This window comes from Bubalus bubalis, chromosome 4 (assembly GCF_019923935.1).
Source record: "Bubalus bubalis isolate 160015118507 breed Murrah chromosome 4, NDDB_SH_1, whole genome shotgun sequence".
NCBI classification, from domain to species: domain Eukaryota; kingdom Metazoa; phylum Chordata; class Mammalia; order Artiodactyla; family Bovidae; genus Bubalus; species Bubalus bubalis.
Window position 1 is genome coordinate 44,469,277 of NC_059160.1, and position 26,351 is coordinate 44,495,627.

Here is a 26,351-nt window from a genome sequence, read left to right on the forward strand (position 1 = left end):
TCTGTCTTGCCAAGCAACACGGATCATTTTGCATTCACAGGTGGACATTCTGGTGAGAGACCTTGCTTTTGAGGGCAGGTTCTAAACTCCAGGGCTTCCCTGGTGGCTCAGACAGTAAAGAACCTGCCTCCAATGCAGGAGACCCAGGTTCAATCCTTGGGTTGGGAAGATCCCCTGGAGAAGGAATTGGCAACTCACTCCAGTATTCTTGCTTGGAGAATTCCATGGACAGAGGAGCCCGGTAGACTAGAGTTCATGGGAGCTCTATGATGGGATCTCAAAGAGTCAGACACAACTGAATGACTGGCTTTTTTTTTTTTTTCTAAGCTACAGGGCCAAGGTTTGAATCCTGCCTCTGCCACCCACTGGCTGGTTGACCTGGAGTGAGTTATATAACCTCTCTGTGCTTTAGTTTCCCCATATACAAAAAAGAATATGATAAAGGTAGTATTTATCTGAAGGGGTTGCGATCCCCTAAATCAATGGAGCAGGGCCTGGCAGGCATAAGCTCTTAATAGCACTCATAGGGCTTCCCTGGTGGCTCATTGGTAAAGAATCTGCCTACCAATTCAGGAGACATGGGTTCAATCCTTGGTCTGGGAAGGTCTCACATGCCTTGGGGCAACTTAGCCTGTGCTCTAGAACCTGGAGTTGCATCTACTGAGCCCATGGGCAGCAACTGAAACCCACGTTCTCTAGAGCTAGTGCTCTGAAACAAGAGAGGCCACCGTAATGAGAAGCCCATGCAGTGCAACTAGAGAAAAGGCCAAGCAGCAATGAAGATTCAGAACAGCTAAAAATAAAAATAAATAAACAAAAAATTTTTAAAAATCCACAACAACAAAATAATTCTCATCTATTTGTATGAGGAATTCAGTCTCTTCCTTCTGTCTCCACTCTTGTTAGAGACTAAACACAAGATGCCCAGTTAGATTTGAATTTTGGATTACAATGAATCCCCTTTTTTTAGCTTAAGTGTGTCCTTTATATTTCTCTCCCCCAGCCCATCTATCTCCTTCCCTCACTCTCTCCTGGCTTGCCCTGGGAGTACCACTTGCTTCTCATTCTGTTACAACCAGCATCTTAGGTCTGATCAAAACTGCCCCTAGCTCACTGTGGTAGACAGAAGGCCCTTCTGTTGAACTGAGTCCATCCTCCTTAGGGTGACTGTGCTTTCAAACGGCACCCCTGCCCATCCACCTAAACACTTATATACACGTTAATGTCTTGTAATAAAAATATTTTATCACAATTTTTTTTCAGTTAACAGTTTTTTTCCAACCATTTTGGAATTCACATCTTGGACTTCTCTCTAATGCACATAGGTCCACTTCATTCATTTTTCACACAGGATTCCACCTTAGAATGGACTCAAATTTTGTGATTAGTTTTACTATGGGTGAAGATTTCAACTGTTTATCATTTTCTTCGGCTACAAACAATGCCGTAATCAACAGGGATTTTATGGATGAAAGAAACAAGAACATTTGTTCTGCCATTTACTAAAACATATGATAAAGCTAGAACAGTCTAAGCAGTGGGGTCCATGGAGAAGACCATGTAATAAAAAGGAAAGTCTAGAAACAGACCAAGTGTATACACAGATTTTCTGTATCAGATACACAGATGAAGAATGGGTGATTCCACCAGTGATTCCAGAACATCTGGGCTACTTGTCTAAGCTGGCTCTCCTTCTTAAATGCATACATTCCAAAAGAATTCCATACATACAATTTTCAAACACAAGAAGAACCAGAAAAAATATAACTTTGGACAAATGCAGTTTTCAAGTGGTGAAGGCCTTTGTCAAATCTGACACCAAAAGTGGAGCCGTGAAGGAGTTCACCCATAGATTCATTTGACCACCCAGACAAGTCTATATTGAATACACTCAAAAGAGTGATGAACAGAATTAAAAGGCAAACCACAAACTAGAAAAATAAATTTGCACCATCTGTGAAAGGCCAGCCAGAGCTAAATACTTTGTAAAGGTTACTTAGAAAAAAGTGGACATCTGACACAATGAGATCTTAATGAGTTTAGCTCAGGGGAAAAAAAATACAAATGTCCAAGAAATAGGAAAATATGTGCAAACATGGTAGTTTCCAGATAATGCAAATTGAAATAATTTAATGCCATTTTTTGCATATCAGAAAGGCAAAGATTTAAAAGAACCTAGATCCTCAGTGTAGGCCAGTCACAGACCAAAAGCCTCTCATAGGTGGCTGGTGGGGGTGGGAGTTGTAAGGTCTTTCTGGAGGGAGGGCAGCCGGGAGATCTGGACTATAAGCTCAAGTGTCCATGCCCTTGGGTCGTTTTCCTTTTTCCCTTGTTGAGCAATTCTTTCTGACTTTTCTATGTGGTTTTTGAACTCCTCTCAAACTTTCCCTGGCTCCACTAGCCTAAGTATAGGAAGGAGATCACTTCAACCAGCGACCTGCACTGCCCACTGCTCAGATGCAGGGACTAGGAGGTCCCCTGAGGCTCCCCAGTCACCTCGAAGAGACTAGCAGTGTTTCCCATGAGTTCAGGACAGCGCTTCCCATGCCAAGTCCATGGGAAGTGACAATTCTTGGAGTGACAGTTAAGGCTGGTGCTTTGCTACCACACTTGGGGCTGACAGATGCTTGCTGTGTCCAGGGCTGCTCTTCCAAGTCTGAAACCCCCAAGACTCCACACTGTGCCTCCAGCCTCCTGCCTCCAGGCTGGAATCTTGTGCATATTCATGCCTGCCAGGGACAGACAGAAATCCTCCACAAAACCAGACATGTCAGCATCAGAAAAGGCTCTGATGGAGACAGGATGAACTTCAGAATGGGCTTAGCCTGGACCTCAAACTAATTCTAATGATAAATCAGTGGAAAGAGAAAGAAGACAATAGCAAAAGCAGGGAAACTCGGTAAAAAGGAAAAGGAAACAAATGAAATGAATGTGTGTATATATGCTGCTGCTGCTGCTGCTAAGTCGCTTCAGTCGTGTCCGACTCTGTGTGACCCCATAGACGGCAGCCCACCAGGCTCCTCCATCCCTGGGATTCTCCAGATAAGAATATTGGAGTGGGTTGCCATTCCCTTCTCCAATGCATGCATGCATGCTAAGTCGCTTCAGTCATGTCCGACTCTGTATGACCCTATGGACAGCAGTCCACCAGGCTCTTCTGTCCACAGGATTCTCTAGGCAAGAGTACTGGAGTGGGTTGCCATTTCCTTCTCTGGTGTATATATATATAAAGCTCCAATAATTCAGAACCTAAAATAAGTTAATTTCAAAGAACAGAGTGTGTGTGTGTGTGTCAGAGAGGAAGGGAGGGACGGAGAGAAGCTTGACCTTGCTGAAGGCCAAGGAAGGAGGTAGATGGTTAACTTATTTTTCTGGTCTCCATCTGTTACAACATGGAAGCTTCTCCATGGCTTTGCAGAAAGGACCAGGGAAGGGAGCAGGGGTGGCAGGAGGGCCAGGCAGGGCAGGAGGAAAGGCAGGCCTTTCCTCTGTTCCCTTCCCTCAAGGTCTACAGAGACTCAGCACACCTGCCCAGGCCTGTTAATGTCCCAAGGGGGCAGTGACAAGTAGTCCTGCTGTTTCAGGGCTTTGAAGAGCTGAATGGCCGGCACCTGGGGAAAGGCCTGAGCTGGAGGTTTCTTAGCCTGGGCCACCTGGTTGAGGTCCCTGATCTCAGGACAGGGTCCTGGGGAAGTGGGCTTACTCTGGGGGGAGAGAGGGCCAGGAAGGAAGCAGTAGTCACCCACCTGCTGCAGGACAAGGAGACCCTCAGGGGTAGGGGAGGTGGGGGATGCATCTGCCCGGTGTGGGCCTGGGCTCAGGACAGGGCTGCTGACTCGAGGAGGGGCAGGGCTGGCTAGAGGGGACTGGGGCAACTGGCCTGTGGCTGGAGGGAGCTCCACATAGCCCTCGAACTCTGGTTTCAGGGGGGCTGAGGCTACAGGGGACCCATCAGCCAGTCCAGGATGGAAAGTGGGGTTCTGGTCTGAGGGGAGGTTTGGAGGGGCAGCCTGGGAGGGAGATGGGGCCCCGATGGGTGGGGTGAATATCAGATCTGGAGTGGTGACATAACCAGAGGCTACGGTGCCATCCTCAGGCCAGCCAGTGGGCAGAACTGTGGTGGCCCTGTCCTTCTGGTCTTGACCAACCCCCATCAGCCCAGGCTCTGGAGGGGCAGGGCCCATCCCTGACTCCAGGGAAGGGCTCCTCTGGGCCCCTGGGCTGGACTTTGTGTCCCCATCCCCAGCCTTGCCCTGCCCCTTCACCTGGGCCAGCGGGACCAGATGCACCTGCCCCCCTGCGGGCAGACACAGGTACTCCAGGGACCCCGGGGACTGTGGCTTCCTGCTCACCCCCATCTGTGGGGGCACCTGCTGGCCCATGAGGTCAGGCAGGGAGCAGCTGTGAGGCGGCCCCAGATAGGGACCGTTGAAGTCAAAGCCAGAAGCCTGGCTCTCAGGCCTGCTCGAGGGGGCAGCCAGCCCTGTTGGGGGGCTTGGGGGCTGCTCCGTGGGGAGGTCCGAGGCGGTCAGAGTCATGTCTGGCTCTGATGATGAGTCACAGGCATCTTTAGGGTCCTCTGTGGTGAGAGGTGACACCTCGCTGTGCCTGCAGTCTACAGGGAACACCCTGTGGGGAGAACAGGAGCAGAGATGCTGGGACCTCCTCGGACAGACGTCTCAGCTCATGCACAGGAGCGGAGCAGGTAGTGGGATGAGAGGCCTGGCCACACCCACAGAAAACTCAGAGCAGGGCAGTGTTGGGGAGCAGGCCCAGAGCAGGAAACCAGATGCTGCTCAGCCTCCCCATGGGTCTGGCCCTCCAGCTTCTGTGCTCTCATTCAAGGTCAAGGACCTCTCCCACCCTCCACTCCTTGCTATCACCCAGCTTCAGGCCCCAGGTGTCCAGCCTGGGCTCAGTCATCTCTCACATGAGGGTTAGTGGCAAGCTAGTTGCTCAAATGCTGAGGCCATGAAGGTTCACAGACCCTCCGCCACCCAGTGGGGCCAAGGCAGTGTGGGGTCTCCCTGGGCAGCAGGGTGAAGGGAGGTCATCTGCTCCAGTCTCCTGCCTCCGGTCAAGTCTGAGGTCTGACCCTCGCTAGGGATGCCTCTTGCTTTAGCACCACCAGTCTCTATGGATTTCTTCAAACTGAGGCCCAGACCCAGGCCACCTCCTCCAAACCTCTGGTGTGCAGGAGGGGGCCACCCTCCCACCGCCCAGGGATCCCCTGCCCGACACTCACCCCTCCAGGAGCTGAGGGCAACTGCTGCCCCATGGCCCCTTTTGTAGGTGGCTCCCACTACCCAGGGTGGCCATGCTGTCTGGCAGCCGGAGTCCGGCGCTCCCGTTCTGGAAAGAGAAAGGGCATTTGTATCTTTGGGAGTCAGGGCCCTCCAGAAGGTGCAGATGGAGGGAAGGCCTTGAGGGTGGTAGGGATTCAGGAGCCCCTAGAAGAGGCAGATACTCAGCACCAGCAGGACAGCCTCCTGACACCAGGGAGACGAGGCCAGAGAGGGGCTGGGACCTCGCTGGGGTCCCGGGTCTCCTGAGGACACTATCTGGACTGTCACTGCTCTGTGCTCACCCCAGCCCCCTCTGCACCGGCCGCGAGACCCTCCCAAGGCAGCTTTGGCCCTGTGTAGTTGACCAAAGGGCTCCTGTTCTCCAGGGTCCTCTCAGCCTCCCGCGATGTGCCCCAGACTCACCGTCCTCCCCACTCAATTACCTTCTCAAAGGAGCCTCATCTCCCCCCCCACATGCCTTCTACCTGCCATGGCCTCTCCCACCTGCCACCACCCTGCACCTGTTAGCGCTCAGCTCTGCCGTTCTGTCCTTGGAAAACCACTCTGCCTCCCACCATCCACCTGCCCTCAATGTGACTACACCTCTCCTGGAGCCTCCCAGGGACCAGCCCCTCTATGCCAACCCTCCCTCCTATCCCAGGTGAGTCCCTGCCAGCAGGGCACCCTGAGCGTTGGGGGAGACCAGGGGGTCTCAGTGCTGGGCTTGCGGGGCTGGCCTGGCTCTTAGAGCTTCCCAGTCCCTTCTCTAGCCACCTGCACCCCCAGCCCCACTCAAAGCCCACAGGATGGGGAGCAAGACACGGACATGGGGACATGGCACAGGAGCACGCAAGCCCCAGCACCTCTGCTGCCCTCACAGCCAGCTCCTACCTGGAACAGGTGGCTCTTGCTGGGGTTAGGGATTTTCTCCTCCCATTTCCGGTTCAGCCTGGAAAGACAACAAAGAGGTGACTGCTGCCCAAGACCTCAGGGCAGCTGCCTGTGCTCATGTACGGAGGTGAAACTGAAGCCCAGGGAGAGCTCAGATTTGTCCAAGACCCCATTGGGAGCGGGTGACAGAGCAGTGACAAATAGTGACCCTGGCATCCTCTGGGGCCCTGGATAACACTCTCCCCCATCTTGGAGTCCCCTTACCTGTACCCGTAGACGCCACAGAAGTGCAGGACTGGAAGCAGGATTAAGGTGCTGATAACAAGGATGAGGGCTAGGACCCACATGGGCAGCACTTCAGGAAGCCAAGAAGGAAAAAGGATCATTAGCATCTAGGGAGGGAAAGGGCTGGAGACTCAGAAGACAGGGTGCAGCTGCTTCCTTGGGGTGCAGAGGAGGAGAGGAGGCCAGAAACTAAGAAGAAGGGGGTCTTTGTCTGAGCCACCCACAATGTTGGCTTGGTGGGAGGACACAGAGGGTTAGATTCTGGCCAGTAGCAGGAGTTGCTATGGGAGGGCAGCAACTGTAGCCAAAGGCAATCACAGGGGACTTCCCAAGGGAGGTCATCAAGAACAGGGACAACAGGAGAGGCAGAAATGGAGAAAGGGGTGATGGTGGAGGAACCAGAAGATGCAAAGGCCCATCAAAGAGTCTCTCAACTGTCCACTTGGGCTTAAGCCCCTTACAGGCTGGGCCCCTCCAAAACTCCCCTGATCTCTTTCCCTTAGGTCCTGTGGCCCAGTTCTCCTTTCCGCTTGGTTGGGGTCCTCTCTCTGGGGCTCTTTCCCTGACAGTTGGCTGGGACTGGGGACCTTGTTGCAAACACTTTGTCCTCTTTCTGCAGCCACCTCCTGGACCTTGTCCTACACTTGTCTCCTGGTGGCCACCATGGAGATAGTGGTAGATAAACGAAATTAGCAAAAGTAGAAGATTGAGAAATCAGACCAAAGCTTTCCAATCTCAGGCCCCAGTCTGTAGTTCCTCAGGCTGAGTGGTCCCTGGGTAGTAGCTTCCACAAAGGCTAGTGAAAGCATGCTTGTGTGTGTGTGTGTGTGTGTGTGTATGCTTAATCATGTCTGACTGTGTGTGAACCCATTGACTATAGCCTGTCAGGCTCCTCTGTCCATGGAATTTCCTAGGCAAGAATACTGGAGCAAATTGTTATTTCCTATTCCAGGAGATCTTCCTGACCTAGGGATCAAACCCGTATCTCTTGTGTCTCCTGCATTAGCAGGTGAGGCGAATTCTTTACCGTTGCTCCACCTGGGAAGCCAATAGAAGCCTGGGCCATATTAATAGAAGGCTGAGGTTCAGTCGCAGGGAGACCTGTTGGTGAGACGTGCTCTCTCCTCTGTCCTCTGGAGACCTTGCCGCAGTCTGTGTTGCACACCAGGAGGTATAATTTTCTAATCCCTAATGACGCCTGGGAGGGAAGGATGCTATCCTGGGGTGGGGTTATGTCTCCGTGTTCATATCCTCCCTGTCCTCTGCCCAGCAGGGTTGTGCCAGGAGGGGTGAGGGGGGCGTGGCAGACTTACCCCAATCGGTGTCCCAGGACCTTGCTTCACTCCACTCGCTCCAGATCCCATTGTAGTTCCCCGGGTCGGGTTTGACTCTCACTCTGGCCTGGTACCGGCTGGCGGGCTCCAGAGGTGGCAGCGACATGGTGTGGGCATTCTGGAAGTCCTCTGTCTTGGTGTCCTACAGGGGCAGGTGTGTGAGCAGGAGTCCTGAGGTCTGGGGCGTGTGGGCACAGCTACGAAACCCTCCCGCCTCAGCACCCCAGCCTTCCTGCTACCCATCATTTCCCAGCTTGCAGTCACATCCCTGGATCTGAGCAGCATCACCCTCACCACGGAGGACCACACTCCAGAGGGACAGGACCAGGGAGCACCTCTTGTACTGAACTCCTGGCACACATGACAACACCGGGGTGCAGAAACCCTGAGGAGTCACCATGCCCCGCCTCACCCTCCCAGCTCACCTTAGAGCAGCCTGGACCCCAGATATGGTCTCCCCTGGAGTGTGGTGCAGGGTGACCGAACCCTGGACCATCAAACAGATGTTCAGGAGCCCAAGGACCACTCCCAGCTCCACCACTAACCCTCTCCCTCCTGACTTCAGTTTCCCCATTTCCAGCAGAAAATTCTGGGGCTGGCTCTGAGGTTTCTGATCTGCCCTCTGTGGAGCCCCAGGTTCTGTCCACAGGCCCCGAGGACTGCCTGAGGCCCAGGGCCAGATACTGAGCCCTGGGCTGAGGCCCTGCCGGCCTCCCCAGGAGCTGCTCTGCTCTTAGCAGCTGCACATTTGCATTCTGGATGAGATTCTTATGAAGAAGTGTCACCTTATTATGACTTTTGAAAACCCGTCCTTCAGCTGCCTCTCAGCCCTCCCCCTCCTGATGTCCATGCCCCCTTTGCAACTCAGGGTCACGTGTACATTTTGGCCAAGTTCACATCATCTCTCTGAGTCTCAGTTCCTTCACCAAAGGAAGAGACAATGAGACTGCTCATTGGAGTGACCACCGAGTCCCAGCGGCTCTCTGTGGCTGGTCACGTGCTGGGAGCCAGGCATCTGGGCAGGTGGCATTTTCCCAAGTGTTGTCTCGCTGTCCTTTCCTCCCCTCCAGGCCCCTCCCTGGGCACAGTCTCTCACCTCCCATGAGGCTCCTTCTTTCTTGTACTGGACCTGGAAGATGCAAGCTATGTGTGAGTAGCTCATTTTTTCTTCTCTCCAGTGCAGGATGTAGCCATCTCTGCCCTTGGTCATGTTGAGGGTTGGGGGAGCCATCTGGACTGGAGGGAGGAAAACTTTTAAGGCATATTGTTTCTAATATTCCTCCAGTGGAACATTTCTTGTGTTCCATGCTCATCACAGGTGCTCTCTCCATTAACCCAGGACCCCAGGTCCCACCCATCTTAGGGTTTTACACCCCCATTTCACCATGTCATCTATTTTGACCTGAAATGCCCTTCTCTTGGGAGATGTTAATATACGCTTGTTTTATAGTGAGGTGACCAAAAGTATGGGTTACCCCTAGTATTTAAATAGAAATAAATGTTCTGTTAATTTATTCTAATCTAGAATATTCACAGTGTTCTAAGCATTATTATACATGCTAAATTTATATGAATAATTTCACTCAATTATAACAACAACTGGATGTAGTAAGTACTCTGAATCTGTCCACTTTTCAGACAAACAATTGAGCCCCAGAGTGATTAGGTAACTTTCCAAGGACAGGCAGCTATCAAGTGGTAGAGACAAAGATTGCAGTCTGGAAGATCCCAAACAATAAGTAGTGGATTTAAACCCAGGTAACTAAGACAAATCGGCTGCTGTCTCTGACACACACTAGAGATTGAGAAGAAGAACTTGATCATCAAGAAGCAATGCAGGAGTTTCCTCTGCATGAGGTCCTCACTATGTAACAGGAACCGGGGAACTTAACCTGCAAGACCCCTTAGTATGACACCCCACTCCAATACTCTTGCCTGGAAAATCCCATGGATAGAGGAGCCTGGAAGGCTGCAGTCCATGGGGTCGCTGAGGGTCGAACATGAATGAGCGACTTCACTTTCACTTTTCACTTTCATGCATTGGAGAAGGAAATGGCAACCCACTCCAGTGTTTTTGCCTGGAGAATCCCAGGGATGGGGGAGCCTGGTGGGCTGCCACCTATGGGATCTCACAGAGTTGGACACGACTGAAGTGACTTAGCAGCAGGAGTACCCAACATAAGAAGTAAATCACAGGTGAATTATTATTAACTCTGAAAATATCAGTTTGGGGAGGACTTTGGAAACTTAAAAAAGAAAAATCCAATCTGGGAAAGGAAGGGAAAAATCGGTGGGAAGACCAGGAGGTCGTGGGCAGAAGTAGGAACTTTTAAGCAACTGAGAAGTTGGAGGGGAAAATAAAGTGAAAGTGTTAGTCGCTTAGTCGTTTCTGACTCTTTGTGACCCCATGGACTATAGCCCGCCAGGCTTCTCTGCCCATGGAATTCTCCTGGCAAGAATACTGGAGTTAGTAGCCATTCCCTTCTCCAGGGGATCTTCCCAACACAGGGATTGAACCGGGGTTTCCTGCCTTGCAGGCAGATTCTTTACCATCTGAGCCACCAGGGAAGATAGAGCTAAAAGACTGAGATAAAAGGTTTTTTAATACTGATATTCTTGAGGAATATCAATTGCATCTTCCTTCATGTTATTTGTCATTGTTGCATTATTGCTTCTTGAGAACTTCCAGGATAGACTGGAATCATTTTTGTTCCATTTGGCTTCCTGGGGTATTTCATTGAAACTGACACACATGAAGTCTGGACCATGAGGAATGAAGCAGTGCTGTTGGGAGATGCTCCACACAGAAGGCTAGGGGCAAACTCACTGTTGTCTGAGCTCTTTATAAGTCTCTCGTCCATCTTTGGTCGAACAGAGACGATGTACTGGCTGTAGTTCCTGGGGTCAGGCACAGGAATCTGGCATTGGTGCCGGATGTAGGGGCTGCCAGTCTCCTTCTGCATGGAAGAGCATTCTTCCTCCCTGAGGATCATGGCAGAGGTCAGGGCAGGGGGAGGCAGGGCCATGTGAGGGGTGAGACCTCAGGAGGAGCTGTGGCTTCTGCTGGGCTCCAGGGGCAGGAGGAGGCCTGGAGAGGGTGAGGCTTAGAGGAGGGGAGGGGACAGAGGCAGGGGACACTCACCGTGCACTGGGCCCAGTCTTGTAGAAGAGGGTGAAGGAGACGGAGTGGGTTACCTCGGACCTCACTTCCCAGGTGCAGGTAAGCAGGGCGGCCCCATCAAAGAAGCACTGGAGGTTCTGAGGCTGGGCCTCATCCCCTGGGAGGGAGAACAAACCTTCCTTCAGTCCTCATTCGTTCATTCCCTAGCCTTCAGTGGGCTCACCATGAGACTCGTCACAGAGAGATTGTGGGGCCAAAAACATCAGGGGTTAAACTCAGCCTGACCTGCCAGCCATGTGACCTCAGGTCAGAGGGTGAATTCTGTGAAACTTCACACCCCCTGTGCAAGACGGGGAGGACATCACAGCCTCAGGGTTCAGGGATTTATTAAATAACACTGTCATGTTGGTGTGTCCACATGTCATGCAGCCCTCACGAAAACACAGCTGCCCATATGCCATTGTGATTAAATTGTAATTGCTCCTCCACATAACGTGGATAGCAAACTGGGGCCTGGGGGTGAGTCAGATGCAGTCGGTGCCTCTGCAGAGTCACAGTAAGGACGGGGTGGGCCCAAAGAAGCCACTCTGAACACAGAGCACCCGAGGATCCTGTCGTGTGTACACTGGACTCCTGTCCTGGAGATGTAATGAGCTCCCCTCTCCACAAAGGAGCATTGTCCCAACTCTGTTACCTGGCTGGGAGTTCCAGGAAACCTCCTGGCTCCACTGGCTGGGTCGTCCTGAGAGCCCTGAGCCTGGGGCTAGCCTGGTGCGCACTCGGGCCACGTAGGTGCTGCTGGGCAGGAGGTACTTTAGCTCCAAGATGGCCTGAGGGGACTTGGAGTGGATGGTGCGGGCATCCTGGAGGGGAGAGGGGCTATTGGAGCATGGCCGGCTGGGCCAGGTACCTGTGGGTTTGGGGCACAGTTGGTGGGGTCCCTACCTCCCAGGAGTCCTGAAGCCGCTTGTAGACCACCTCAAACTCCAGGCTGGACAGCCAGTGGCTCTGGAAACCCTCATGGGCTATCCTCCAGGACAGCAGGAGACTCTCCCTGGTAGCAGTGATGTTGAGGTCCTTGGGTGTGGGGGGCTGCACTGGAGGGACAGGAAGGAAAGGGTCCCTAAGGGGCTGGACAACTGTGCAGGAGGTGAAGGTCCTCTGTGGCCCATGTGTGGATAGGCCTGGGTCCCAGGCCAGGCACTGCTCCCACTGGCTGAATGACCCTGGACAGACCCTTCTCCATGGACCTCAGACTGCCTTCTGCTAAATCATGGGAATTCAGTGTGAACATGAATGAAGCTGTGCAGATTCCTAGGCTTCAGAACATAAGCTCCATGAAAGGTGCTCAAATTGAACTCCAAAGGGAGCTAGCTTCCTTCTGTCCCCACTGCCCACAAGGTGGCCTGTGGGGCCTCCTTCCCAGCAGAGGGCACTGTGACTCCTGTAACTCCCTCTTCGGTCTACACTTTATTAGTTCCTCTGCCCAGGGTCATCCTGCACCTCTCAGTACCCAGCAGACGTGTATCCTTCGGAAACTTCTTGGGTCCTCTCCCCAAGGCAGAATCCCTGCTCCTTTTCCTGGCCCACCACAGCCTTTGTATGGTCCTTACAACCCTGGAGGATTAGATGTTTCCACATCTGCCTCCCCAAGTAGGCCAGGAGCTTGTGGACACTCCAGGGTTCCCTGTCCTCACAGGGGACTATGCTTGGCCAGGGACCCCAGACCTTACCATGCTGACTCAGATTAACGGTGAGCTCAGTGACCAGAGGCTGGTCCGGTTGGAATGAGAAGTAGTCAAAGTCGGCAAGGACAAAGTTTCGGTAAGGAATAACACATTTTCTGGGTACGCAGCCAGGACAAGGGCTGTTTAACCAGGGCTTGTCGTCACTAAGATTGCAGGACACTCGCTGTGGATGGTCCCTGCCAGGAGAAGACAAGGTTAGCCCAGAGAGAAGAATCACTCACTCACAAATATTAACAGATGGTTCCTACATGTAAGGCTTTGTTTAGTACCAGGGAGCCTGGCAGGAAATAAAATACATGCAAATCCCTGTCTATAGTGCAGACATCCTAATAGAGGCAGACATACACAGAACAGTGAAGGAATGATGCCACATGTCAAATGGAAAAGTGTACATAGACAAGTCAGGAAGGAAAGAGGTGTGAGCAGGCCAGGAGGGCTGGCCTGAGGATACAATTTGGAATAAAGGAGGCAGGGAAGACCTCTTGGAGAAGGTGACATCTGAGCAGAAACTTGGAGATCAGGGAGGGAGCCATGCCAAATCTGGGGAAAGAGGATTTCAAGGAAAGGGAACAGCAAGGGCAAAGGTCCTGGGGTAGGCATAGGTTTGGGATGTTGTGTGACTAGGCAATTAACAGTGCGTGCAGAGTAGATATGTGAGGGTGGGAGGTCCAGGAGCCTAGCAGAGTGAGGTTACAGAAGGTCAGTGCTTAAAAGGAATGTAAAGAATTTTGAATTCACTGGAAGTGAGGAAAATTGAGAGTTATGAGCAAAGGAGTGATGTTTTGACACACACTTTGAAAGGATTCCTGTGGCTGCTGAGCTGTGGATAGATTGAGTTGGAGGGGGTGGCAATACTGGAAGCAGAGGGACAAGTTAGGAGGCTTCTGGACTATCTCAGTGATAAGAAGTGGTTTGGATCAGGGTCTTAGCCAGATTCACTTTCTATTTGAAGATGAAGTCGATCACATTTGCTGATGGATTGGATGCTGCGGTGAAGAAGGAAAGGAGGGAAAGGAGACTGAAAAGCAAAAAATAAAAGACTGTCCCCATTTGTCTGGCTTGAGCCCCTGGAAGCTCCCCTTTGGTGAACTGATATGGGAATCTAGCACAGGGGCTGTCTCTGGGAGGCAGAGCAGGAACTTGTTTAGGACACTTGAAGTTAAAGACTATAAGGGACAATGCGGAGAGGCAAGTGAACCTATGGTTCTGGAACTTGGGGAAAGGTCCAGGCTGGAGAGAGCATGTCTGGGTCAGAGCCATAGTCTGGGGCTGGATCTCTGCCGCTGGATCCAGATGCAAGAGAATGGAGGTCCAAGAGTCCTGGGACATCATCCCCTTCAGAGAAGGGAACGGACTAGGAGACAGAAAAGGGCGGGCCAGGGGGACATGGGGAAGGGCCCAGGTGCTGGCCAGGGTCAGGGAGGGAGGTGCCACAGTGGGACCTCGTATTTAGGCCCAGCCAGTCCTTGTCAGGTGCTGACTGTGGGTGTGTGGGGAGAAGGCCAGGACTAACCATTGATTTACACGAAGTGGGCATCACTGACTCCAGCGGGAGCAGTTTAAATGGCCTGCTGGGGGCAGCAGAGTCCTGGGAGAGTGGGCTCTGGAGGAACTACCTGAGAGGCACTGGAAACAGGGCTCCAGACCACTCTTTAGAGGAGGTTCCCTCAGAGGGAAGCCAAGAATGGACAGCCAGGCTAGGAGACTGGACTCGGAGGCCCTGAGCTGCAGTCTGGTTGGCATCTGTAAGTGGATCCCGGGACAGTGTCCCTCAACAGCATGGGGAAGTGGCGATTGGGATGGCAGTGATGTCCTTGAGCAGCAAGACCAGGTGGGACCCTGGCTCTGGCCTCAGACAGGCCTGGGACAGGCAATCACTGCAGGGAGTATCCAGGGAGGTAGCAGGCCATGGTCGGGGGAGATGTTGGGAAGCTTCTCTTCTGGGGGTGTCTGCTGTCCCAGTGCAGGAGGAGGCAGGCCACAGCTGAGGGTGGGGGTGGGGACAGTGGACAAGGAGGACAGAGGCTCTGGGGAGAGCAGGGGAGAGAGTGCAGGGGCGATGATGCTGTGGAGCGAAAACCCTTCTTCCTAGGGGAGGTCGTCAGGGGTCTCCCCAGACCCTGTGATGCCTGCTGTTTAACTACTTCCATTATGGTGAGTTAGACTATCACCGGATCCCAGAATGGTGGGAGTACCTTCCCAAAAGGGCTATGCCCTGGAAACTAGGTGAGGCGAGAGGAGAAGCCCCAACTCCGGAGGGAGCAGGGCCTGAGGAAGACATGGAGCTTAGCCTTGCAGGCTGGCCACAGGACACTGGTCCTGCTAAGGCCTTGACCCCACTGTGGCCAGGGGGAGGGACCTCACCTCTGCAGCCTCAGTTTCTCCATCTGTGAATTGGGTATCATGTCCCTGTCCTGCCCACCTCATAAGGAGGATGAACCAAAATTGACTTCTGCCGATTGATTTTGTTCAATTGTGACAAAATAGGAGATTATCACCATCATCAACAATATTAACATCAGAGGTTCTTCCCCCAAACTGGACATCAGACACAAGCCCCTGGGCCCGGCAGGCCACCTGGTGGGTCAGGAGCTCCTGGGTAGGAGTTTCCCGCCCCCACCTTCTGTCCAGCCCCAAACTCCTGGCACTGCCCACACAGCAGCGCCCCTCGCTGCCCTCCAACCCTGGGCCCTGCCTCACTCACTCCTTGGGCCTGCGGTAGAGGGTCACGTTGACCAGTCGCTGGGCATCCTGGGTGTCCGCCCACCTGCAGATGATGCGGCTGGTGTAGTCATTATGGCAGCGCAGGGTCTGCATCGGGACAGTCTCTGCCAGGGAGGGAAGCAGAGAGAGGGTCACACCTTCCCCCTCAGATGTCCCTTGTCACCACCCCTTGCAGCCCCTCCTGGGTGCACAGCACTGCAAAGAAGTCTGCCAGAGTCCTGTAGAGGCTCCTAGAGCCCAGGCAAATGTCCCCAGAGGCCTTGGCGGGGGCAGGGGCGGCTGTCTCTGCAGGTGTGCAGGTGTAAGGGAGCCAGCTGTGGACCCTCTTGTCTGGGGAAAAACACAATATTCTAGTTGATTCAGAGCACGTGTCATGAGCCCCTGCCTTGCCCTGCTCCTGGAGGAACAGAGTCCCTCCCACTACAGGTGGGCACATGTGTCAGACACAGGCCCCGCCCCTGGGCCCGTGGGTGGGCGCAGCCTTGGAGCAGAGGCACAAACCTACCCCTAAGGGGCCTACTCTGGGGACCTCCCCACCCTGCTCTCGGATCAGGCCCCGCTAGGCCTGATGCTTGGAAAGTGGAGTGTGGTTCCCAGGGTTATCAGGGGAGCTGAGCTCTCTGGGAGCCCTTGGGGAGGGTGGTCAGTGGCCTGAGGATCCTGGGGTTGGGGGACATCTCAGCAGGGCCTTGAGGCAAGAGGAGAGACACCCCCTCCCCCACGGCTGAGGGACCCCAGGATCAAAGGTACAGAGGTGGGAACTGGTCAAGACCCCCAGGTGCTGAGTGTCTGGGGGGAATGCAAGGTCAGACAAAGGACTGGAATGGCCAGCCAGGAGGTTAGAGGTCTGGAACGCCACACCGGGAAATGTGGACAGAGAAGCCACACAGCCAGAGAGGTCTTTACAGGAGGCCAGAGAAGAATGAGCGGGAGTGCTGGGGGAGGGAAGGGAGGCCTCCAGGGAAAACCAGGAGAGAGAAGAGATGGTCGAGGGGAGGGAAGGCTGGGGGTCTGGGTTCTGTGGCCCGGCAGTGAAAAGGAGGGGGGTGATCTGGCTCACCTTCAGCCCCTGTTATGCTGAGTCCCCAGCAGAGCGCCAGCAGAGCCAGGGGGGGCAGCCCCTGGGTCAGTGTCATCTCGTGATTCAGCTCTGGAGAACAGGTAGCCTGCTCAAGTGGGTCCAAGTCTGAGCAAGGTGTGGGCTCCTCACTGTCCTGGAGTCTTGTGTTCCTCCCCTGCTGGAGGCTGGGCTAGACCCATGTCATCAGCTCTTGGGAATCCTCCTGTCTCCAGGATCCTGCCTCCTCCAGGCCTGCGGAAGGAAGCGTCAGCCTGTGGGACTTGGCCCACGTGGTAGGGCGGACCCAGGAGTGGCCTTGCTGCCTGGCTGCAGCCCCACTGCTGCCTCAGCCTGGCCCTTGGGACCGTCCCTGCTCCTCAACTCAGTGCCTGGGATGTGACTGTGAAGGAGATGCACTTAGTGGCCTCTGCAGATGTGGGTTCCCACTGGGTCACACTGCCCTGGTAAAGAGAAAATTCAAGAGGGAAGCCTGGTATTTGATTTTTCCCCCCACCAGGTACTGACCCGAGGGAGTCACTGGGTGTTGGGGTGTGCTTCTCCCGTGTGAGTGAGCACATGCACACACCCTCACCACACACACAGACACACACACACACGTGCGTGCGCGCACACACACAAGCCTGGTGCTCTCCCCACCTCGTTCCATTTACCTCATTCCTCCCACACTACCCTTTGAAATGCCGGTTCCCTTTTTTTTCTGCAGAAGTTTGGGGATTTCCTTATTTCATTTCATCCAGCCCCCGGGAAGTACCAGGAAAGTAGAACAGAGAGGAGCATGACTCCTTTTCTGTCCGTAAGACTGTCGAAAACTTCACTCAAGCTGCACAGACACATACCAGAAGCTCTGTTGCTGGGAAAAGCACGGCTCTAGGCTCAGCCAAACTGACTTTCAACACAGGCCCTGTCCCTCCTGTGCTGGTGGCCTGGGCTGACTTATCAGTGCCCTCTGAACCTCGCTCTCTAAACCTATAAAATGGGCCCAACCTGACGTATCTCACGTGAGATCATGAGGGAGAACCAAACTTGATGATCTTTGTGGGGTGGTTAGTCCAAGAAATGCCTGGGAAGGAAGAGTGGGTTTGTCTGGGGCTGGGGAGAGTATTTTAGCTCCTGCAGGGGAGCAGTGCCTTGGCAGGCAAAGGAGAGTCTGCCTGAGCTGATGCAGCTTGCTCTGCCTACCTGGAACTCAGCTAAAAACTCAGAGTTTCTCTTTGGGTCTTACCACAAATGCAAATTCCTCACATGTAAAGAGGTTAATTCTTCTGAAAGTCAGTTATAAGTTTAACACAACTCTAATCAAAACTTAACAAGATTTTCTTTCTTTTTGGCAGGAATTCACAAGGGAAAAAATATGTGTGAGGACAGTTAATAAGACTTTAAAACTAAGAAGTCTCATAGAAAAATGGGTCTTCCTAGATGGCTCAGCAGTTAAAGAATCTGCCTGCATTGCAGGAGACACAAGAGACACCGGTTTGATCCTTGGGTTGGGAAGATCCCCTGGAGGAGGAAATGAAAACCCACTCCAGTATTCTTGCCTGAAAAATTCCATGGACAGAGGCACCTGGCAGGAAGTCCATAGGATTGCAAAGAGTCAGACACGACTGAGTGAGTAAGCACTAACAGAAAATAAACTTTTGGTTACCAGATGGGAAACGGGGAGGGGTAAATTGGGAGTATGGGGTTAATAGATGCACGCTACCATATATAAAATAGATAAACAACAAAGACTAACTGTACAGCACAGGGACTATATTCAATAATAAACTACTATAAATAAACTATGTTTATAATAAACTATAATGGGAAAGAATCAAAAGTAAAACAAATACAGATATATATATATATGTATAACCAAATCACTTTGCTTTACACCTGAAACCTACTAAATATTGTAAATCAACTATAGTTCAATAAAATAATGAGTTTCCACTCAATAGCAAAATTTATTATAAAAATCTTGTAAGTAAAGTAATGGATTTTCACACATGCACACACGTGTGTGCACACACACAACAAATCAGTGGACATACTGATTAGATGAACTGTATTTCTCTAGAGAATGTACTACATGATGAAGAGGAACCACAAATCAGTATTAAGTGATGGAATAATAAAAAGTGTTGAAACAATTGAATAACAACATAAAACATATCAGCCTAAACCCCTACCTTACACCATTTCCCATGTATCAAATCAATGAAAAATTTAAATATAGGCAGTTAAATCCTATGAAACTTGCAAACTGTACAAGTGAATATCTTTGAACTATTTAAGTTTCAAAGCACTAGAAGAAATCAAAGACAAAGGCTGAGAAATAAAAGTGCATAAAAGTGAACACTTCAGTATTTTATAAAAATAACTGAACCACAAAGCAAAGGACAAAGTGAAAAATAAATGTTTGTGCCAGAAGTATGGAGAACAAGTGACTACCTTTATGCTATAAATAGTTCAAACAAATTAATGGCATCCAAGGACACAAGCATAAAAGACACCTACATGCAGAGAATTCGTATTAGTGGCTAACAATTACAAAACACTTACCATCATTTGGCCACTGTTCAAAAGGCTTTACAGATATTAATACATCAATATGTAGGTTAAAATCTCCACTTTGTAGATGAGGAAACTGGTATAGGTCCATGATGATACAGCAGAAAGGAAAAGGCTGAGACTGTAGCACAGGAGATTGGCTTTAGAATTTGTGTTCTTAACCAGTTATAATAGTGAGTAGCATAGTTTTATATTTCCCAATTATTGGTATCGTACATCTCTATTCTGACATATACTGACCCAACAGATACTTCTACAGATATGCACAAATGTCTGTGCAAAGACAAAACAAAACGTTGAAACATCTTAAGTAGCATGCTCAGGGAGATTTGAGAAATCATGGCCATTTAAGAACAGATTGCTACGCAAAGAACAAATAAAACAGAGTTCTTAGCATTTGAAGGCAATTGAAATTTTATTGACGTTTTATTGAAGAAATCCATAAAACAAACAAACAAACACACACCATGACTCAATAATGGGCCAAATCAGAATTAACGCTATAAACTGTCATGTTACAAAGGTAGATATTGAAGACAGCAAATAGGCTAGGAAATGAAAAGTCTTAGAGAAAAATTGAGGCCTAGGAAAGAAATTCAACAGTTCCAACATCTAGAAGCAGAAGACAGAGAACTGAGGGCAGGTACGGCAGATGGTGCCGGTTGCCTAGCTGTCCCCTTTCCCCTTGATAACAAAAGGTTAGGTTCTACCTAGGTTTATTGCTGCACAGAATAAAAGATTTTATTTCTTACACTCTCCTATTGCTAGGTGTGGTCATGTGGCTAAATGTTGTCCAAGAAGATGTGAGTAGAATCACTGGGTGTGTCTTTCAAAAAAAGTTGCTTAAAGGAAGTGGCTCAGGTAGGAGGAATCTATTTTTGCCCTCCTGCTTTTTTTCCTTTCTCCAGTTTGCAGTGATGGCTGGAGTTCCAGCAGTCATTTTGAATTATAAGGTTCTGTTGAGTGTAGAAGTCATAAGCAACAGAAAAAGAGGAACCTCGATCCCTCTTCTCACTGTGAACCAACCATACAGTCTGAGACTGCCTACCACTGGACATTTTTCATGTGAGGGAAAAAATAAACTTATATAGTATTATGCTACTGTTATTTGGGGTTTTTCCATGTGCAACCAAAGAGATACAATTGCAAATAGAAGAAAAATTCACAGGGCTTTAAATCAGGCAATAATCTACTAAGTTAAAAACAAAATTCATTTTTAATAGCACCATACTCAGTCACATGCTAATAAACTTCTGGTCATCAAAGAGTAAAAGGTAATCCTAGAAGCTTCCAGAAGTAAACAAACAAGTTATTTTCAGTGAAAAAAGATTGGGTTTGCAAGGTCCTCTAACAAGTAACACAGGATACTAAATAGATAGTAATGTCTTGAAAATACTGAGAAGAAAATATGTTTGAACCTAGAAATATAAAAAGTCTAGCTTACTTTGAAGTTCAAGGGGGAAAAAAATCACAATATTTTGGAAATGTAAGAACAAAAAAAGCTTTCCATATCTTTTTAAAGAGAGTTACTCTAGCATATATTTCAGATAAAAAATAAAAATTCCAAGAAAGAAAGATAGCACGTGATACTGGAATCAATTTTGAAAAAAGAAACCAATAGGACTTACTGTTAAGTAAAGAAATATTGTTACTGACTTCCCTGGTGGCTCAGACAGTAAAGCGTCTGCCTACAATGAGCGAGACCGGGGTTCAATCCCTGGATCAGGAAGATCCTCTGGAGAAGGAAATGGCAACCCACTCTAGTACTCTTGCCTGGAAAATCCCATGGATGGAGGCTACCACTGTAGCCCGTGGTAGGCTACAGTCCATGGAGTCGCAAAGAGTCTGACACAACTGAGCAACTCCACTTTTCAAAGTAAAAACAAATAAATACACAGTAACAGCATTGAAGTAAAACTGAGATCATTTTAACACAAGTGTTGGCTGTGAGGTTACAGGGAAAAAGCAGAGATGAACCGAAAGCTTGCTAAGGATCTTGCCTTGTTTTGGAGGAGTGTATATATTCTGAGTAAGCCCAAATGCTGATGGAAAATATAAGTTAAATATAAACATGTGTGTTTAAAATGTAAGGGTTAAAGATCACTATGAGTGAGGATTGAGCATGGAAACCAGAGGATGACAGGAAGGGGGAAAGGAAAAGGAAGAGAGGGAGGAAGAGGAGAGAAAAGCCAAATGCCTTCTCATTCAAAATAAAATAAACATGCTCACCAAAATTCTCAAACTCCTGCAGAAATTTAATGATAAAAATAGCAATTGGAAAAGGGGAAAAAAGGCACAAATTCACTCCAGACAAAAACAATTTCATAGGACAGCCTGATGAAGACTTTAAAAAGAAGAATGCATCAACTCTCTTTGTGATTAATAGAAATAGATCAACAGACAGATTAAAAGGAGAAAAAGATAAGCTTATCTTAACAGATGCCCTTAAATACTTGATAATACAAAAACCATTCCTGATGAAACAAAGAAATAAACCTTGGCAAATGAGGAATTGAAAAGAATGTTGACATTTCTGGGTATGTACTAGAAAACTACAGTAACATTAGAGTCAACAGAAATGTCAGTACCTTCTGCTTTAAAGTAGAAGGCTGCCTGCTGTTGTTATGACCCCTATTTGGGGATCAGTATTCCCCCAAGTCATCTCTAAATTCAAGACAATGCAAAGTAAGACTCCAGAAAGATTTTCAACTGGCTTAGCAAACTGATTCTAGATTATAACAAATCCAACATGAGGGACTTGCTCTATTGGTTAGAAAAACGATGAGTATAATAGTAGACAGATGGAACAGGAAATGTTAAGGAAAAGAACGACTTAGGAATTGGAAGTAATAGTAGAATTTCAAATCACAGAGAACACATGGTTTGCACACTCAAAATTAATGATATTGAGACAACCAGCTAATCATTTTTTTTAAAAGTTAGATGATTACTTATTACCCACACCTCCAAATTCTAAATGGATTAAAGATTTAAATGTCAAAGCTAAAAATGATAAAAGCTCTAAAATATTTCTTTAATCTCAGGGATTGAATAAGACACCGAATCCAGAAAGCCTGAAATACAAAATAATGACAGATTTGACTTAAAAGCAATGAATACATTTTTATACAATGCAAGGTATCTTTAAACACACCAAAGAGAAAATAGAGTGGTAATCTGAAAGACATATTTTCAACATATGTCAATAAATGGTTCATACACGTAATAAATGGAACACTCCTAAAACACTCCAAATGTATTAATACTCAATACATAAAAGACAACCAACCCACTGAGAAATGTAAAGGACATTTCCATGCACATTACAAACTGAATCCAAATGGCCTTTCAACACATGGAAGATGCACAACTTCACCTATCACCAGGGAAAGGAAAAATCCAAGTGAGAACCAGATAATTTTCATCCATTACACTGGACACAATTAAAAGATGGACTGTTTCTTTAAAGAGAAACCAGCCTTTTTATGCACTGCCATGGAATGTATGTTAGTTCAGCTACTTTGAGGATGGTTTGACAATATCTATTATTATTTTAAATGTGCAGTCTCTTGCCCAGCAATTCTGCTTCTAGGAATCTGGGCTGTAGGAAGACTTTCTCAGGTGTGGAAAACTGGAGACCACCCAAGTGTCTAGCAACGTGGGATCGGGTAAATCGTGGTGCACCTATGAAATGGAGCAGGACCGCCTGGTCCTTGCCTACCCTCCACCGCACCACGTCCTCTGCCTGCCTTTTGTCTGTGGAAAACTTTAGTCAAAGAATAAGTTTAATCAGAAAAGTGAGAAATACAGAAACAAAGGAAAAAACAGTCAAAAGAGACCAAATAATAATAATGTAATCATTAAGCATAGTCAAGGATCTTTAGTGCTTTCTCAAGGGCTATAGATAATATTCTGAGCCACATCCTATGAGCTGTCTTGTAGATACTAAAACACCAAGATGGAGAAGTTAACTACATGACGACCAGACTATACCCACAACATAAGCTGCCACGATTCTGAGAAATGGCCTCAAAGAAATGGGAACAAATGGACCCCGGAACTGAAGATTAACTGTACCTAAAACAATAACGATGACACTGGTCAGATCAGCGATGACCAGTTTGAAGATGACTGTCAGAGCTGATTGTGCTGTTTCTGTATGTAGCCCCCATTCCCACCTTCTGTTTATAAAAGCTCTTGCCCCACTGGTTGCCAGTGTGGGAGAGTCAGCCTTTGGACAGACATCCACAACCACAGTTGCCAGCATCTGAAATAAAGCAAACTTTCCTTTCCACCAACCTGGCCTGCTCATTGGCTTTTGAACGGCAAGCAGCCAGACCCCATCCTGCTCTTTCAGTAACACCTAAACTGATAAACGTCATGTATCTCTCAGGGCTAATTAATGAGTCAAATCTCTACATCTTATTATGGAATGTTGTCCAAAATGTAATACTAAGTGGAAAACTAAGCCATGGAAAACTAGGACAACATGTATGTTATAATCACTTTTATGTACTCCCATTTTTTAATTTTTTAGCAAAGCATAGATCCATGGATTCACTTGTTTAATATTAAATACATTCATTAAAGAACTCAAGAAGTATCCTGTGATGTTAGTGGATATAGCACAATATAAGTAAAACTAATGAATGAAAAAAAGGGTGACCCAAAATTAGCAGGACAGATTTTACTTGTTATAAAACCATTAGAAAGCAAGGAAGATGATAAGCAGAGAAAATTAGAATCTGGTTATACAAAAATGGAATAGCAAGGTGTCTAAAGACTAAACACTGCACGTTTGCAACTTGTTGCTGCGGGCTGCCTGGCGAGTCCCCACAGGCTCTTATCTCAGTGGGGACCCAGAGAAACACCTGCCTTCCCATCCACAGGGCAAGTGCACACCTGGACGAAAACACCCCCAGACGCCCACCACCTAGCCAACTCACCAGTGGCAGGCATCCACAGCTTGGCCCAAACCCAACTAATCAACAGTGGTCAGGGCAGAGTACAACCACAAAGAAAACGTTTTTGGAGGGGGGAAGACATGTCTCTAAGTAAGTAAGGAACCTGCTCCCTTCTTATCTTCCGACATGAGCTTCTCAACCCACACCAATCTAGGTCTGAGCATAACAAGGTTCCTGGCTTCATCATCTGCCTCCAGTATCTCTGCATCCCCGTGGACATTCACACATGTGTGCGCATGCACACACAGACTTTTTCTGAACCAGGATGTCAGGGACTATCTGCACTCCCCTGTTCCAGACATGAGACAGAAGCCCAGGACAGGATATTATCACTGCCACCAACCCTTTAGTGACACCTTAGTGACAAAGTAAAGACAACGGTACACAGCTGTATGACTCCCAGGCCTGAACTCTCTACGGCCCCAGACATCTTCCCTGCTGACAGGACAGTCAGATTCACCAGTGAGGACTGGACCCTCAAAGCCCTTCCCCCAACACCCAGGCTGGTCTGTTCCTGCTGTCTGTCTCCTCGTCCACTGGCTGCCCAGGAGGCTGGGTTCAGGTTTTCCCAAAAGGCCAAGCCCTAACCTCCCAAGTCCCTGGGGCACACTTGCCCACTCGACACCCCCAGGCTCTCCCTGTCCTTCCCATCCCAGACTGCCACACGCCCCTGCTCCCGACCCCGCCCTTCACCCTGTGCCGAGCCCACACGTACCTCTTTGTGCCGGGACAGACGGACCTTCTGTGGTGTCTCCTGGAGGCAGTCAGCGAGCCTCTCAGGCTTCCTATTTATGCTGACGTTGTTAGGAAACAGAGAAGCAGAAAGAGGAAGCAGCAGTCCCTGGCCTCTTTCTGTACAAGTGCCTCTTCACAAGATTGCCTGGTTTCTCAGAATTGTGGACACCAAGATACGAAGTTTTATTCTGAGCCTTTCTGGCTTTGCCAATGTTGTTCCTTCTTCTAGAAGTACTTCAATCTTTTCTATGTGATCTCCCTATAAACTTCCATGTGTGCTCTCTCTGCTCAGTGCAAAGTTCCTTCATGCAGCCTTCCCAGACACCCCCAAAGGGGATGCTGGGGGAGGGGGCTGCAACACCCAGAGCAGGTGAGAGCTCAGAGCCACAGGAACCTGGCCTCCCATTGCCACCTGCTCAGGGTGAGATCTTCTGCAAATTACCTGCATGTAATTTCACCAGGGCTCAGGACCCACCTCTTGACTTACAAGCATCTGTAAATATCAAAGGGCCATTGAAATGTCACAGGGCAAGACCTTAGCTCAAAGCCTGGTACAAGAGACCCCCAGGTGTTAGCCGGTACAATTTTGATTCCCCTGGGGACCCTTAGCCTTGTACCCGCCCTCCTCCACTGTCCCACAAGTCTGGGGGCTCACAGCTGTCTTTCCCCAACACTGTCCTGTGAACTTCTTTTCTCTCCTCAGTACCCATTATGCTCCCTGGCACAGATGGGGCCCTTAACAACCGTGCGTGGAACAGATGAATGAATGAATGAACAAGTGAATGGTGAGTGGCCCCTGAGCACAGCAGGGCCAAGATGAAGGCCAAGTGAGTGTGGCATCCCCTTGGGCTCAAAAGTTCAGGTGGCACCCAAATCCTCAGTAATCAATATGATAGTTATATATATATATATATATATATATATATATATATATATATATATAACTTTTTAAAGTATTTATTTTGTTTTTGGCTGCACTGAGTCTTCACTGCTGTGCAAGGGCTTTCTCTAGTTGGGGCGAGTGGAGCTACTCTTTCCTGCAGTGTGCAGGCTTCTCATTGCGGTGGCTTCTCCTGTTGCAGAGCACAGGCTCTAGGGTGCATGGACTTCAGTAGTTATGGGGCACAGGCTTAGTTGCTCTGTGGCATGTGGAATCTTCCCCCACCAGGGATTGAACCCATGTCCCCTGCATTGGCAGGTGGATTCTTAACCACTGGACCACCAGGGAAGTCCTCAAGATGATATTTTAATACAATATTGTAAAAAAAAGTTTTAAAAATACATGATAAACAAATACAAAATTTTAAATAAAGACACGTTGGTGATGGTCCACCCTGAGCCATACTGGAGTCAGGCAAGAAAGAGTACCTTTTCTCCTGAGCAGAGACAGAGTGAGGGGAAAGTGGAGAAAGGAGGGGAAATGGTACAGGGCAGGGGCCAGGGCAGAAGGGTGAGGAAGGCTGGAACCTGTGGCCACTGGATTCCTGGCCTGATGGCTCTTTGCTTTTCTCCTACCAGGAGAGGCCTGGCCTAAATGCCTGGAATGTCCTGTGGGACAGAGAAGGCATGGGCTGTGCGCCTCTGTTGTGGTCTAGGGGGTGGGGACCCCACCCCAAAGGGGCCACCCCAGGCC

General features: G+C 49.3%; 1 protein-coding gene across 2 annotated transcripts; it reads right to left on the reverse strand.

The window, feature by feature from the left end:
* Nucleotides 1–3,227: 3,227 nt before the first annotated feature.
* Nucleotides 3,228–24,847, reverse strand: CSF2RB (colony stimulating factor 2 receptor subunit beta). 2 transcript variants are annotated; one of them, XM_006056978.4, is made up of 15 exons: nt 24,699–24,788; nt 19,011–19,140; nt 16,449–16,700; nt 15,369–15,492; nt 12,650–12,840; nt 11,862–12,013; nt 11,611–11,779; nt 10,938–11,073; nt 10,623–10,777; nt 8,892–9,031; nt 7,775–7,937; nt 6,441–6,531; nt 6,177–6,234; nt 5,246–5,352; nt 3,228–4,629 (listed from the first exon to the last, which is right to left on the reverse strand). In XM_006056978.4, exons 3-15 carry the CDS (start codon nt 16,522–16,524, stop codon nt 3,519–3,521), a joined length of 2,673 nt encoding a protein of 890 aa, XP_006057040.2. In that variant the 5' UTR covers nt 16,525–16,700; nt 19,011–19,140; nt 24,699–24,788; the 3' UTR covers nt 3,228–3,518. The 2 variants fall into 2 exon arrangements, with proteins under 2 accessions (XP_006057040.2, XP_006057039.2); XM_006056977.4 differs by lacking the exon at nt 19,011–19,140 and having other exon boundaries at nt 24,699–24,847.
* Nucleotides 24,848–26,351: the final 1,504 nt, after the last annotated feature.

Excerpts from the sequence above, each read along its gene's own strand:
- CSF2RB (XM_006056977.4), bottom strand. The coding sequence starts at position 16,524 with ATGACACTGACCCAGGGGCTGCCCCCCCTGGCTCTGCTGGCGCTCTGC. Across the intron at positions 15,493-16,448 it reads CAGCATAACAGGGGCTGAAG|AGACTGTCCCGATGCAGACC; the intron begins GTGAGCCAGATC and ends CCTCCCTGGCAG. Across the intron at positions 6,235-6,440 it reads TGTGGCGTCTACGGGTACAG|GCTGAACCGGAAATGGGAGG; the intron begins GTAAGGGGACTC and ends TTGTCTTTCCAG.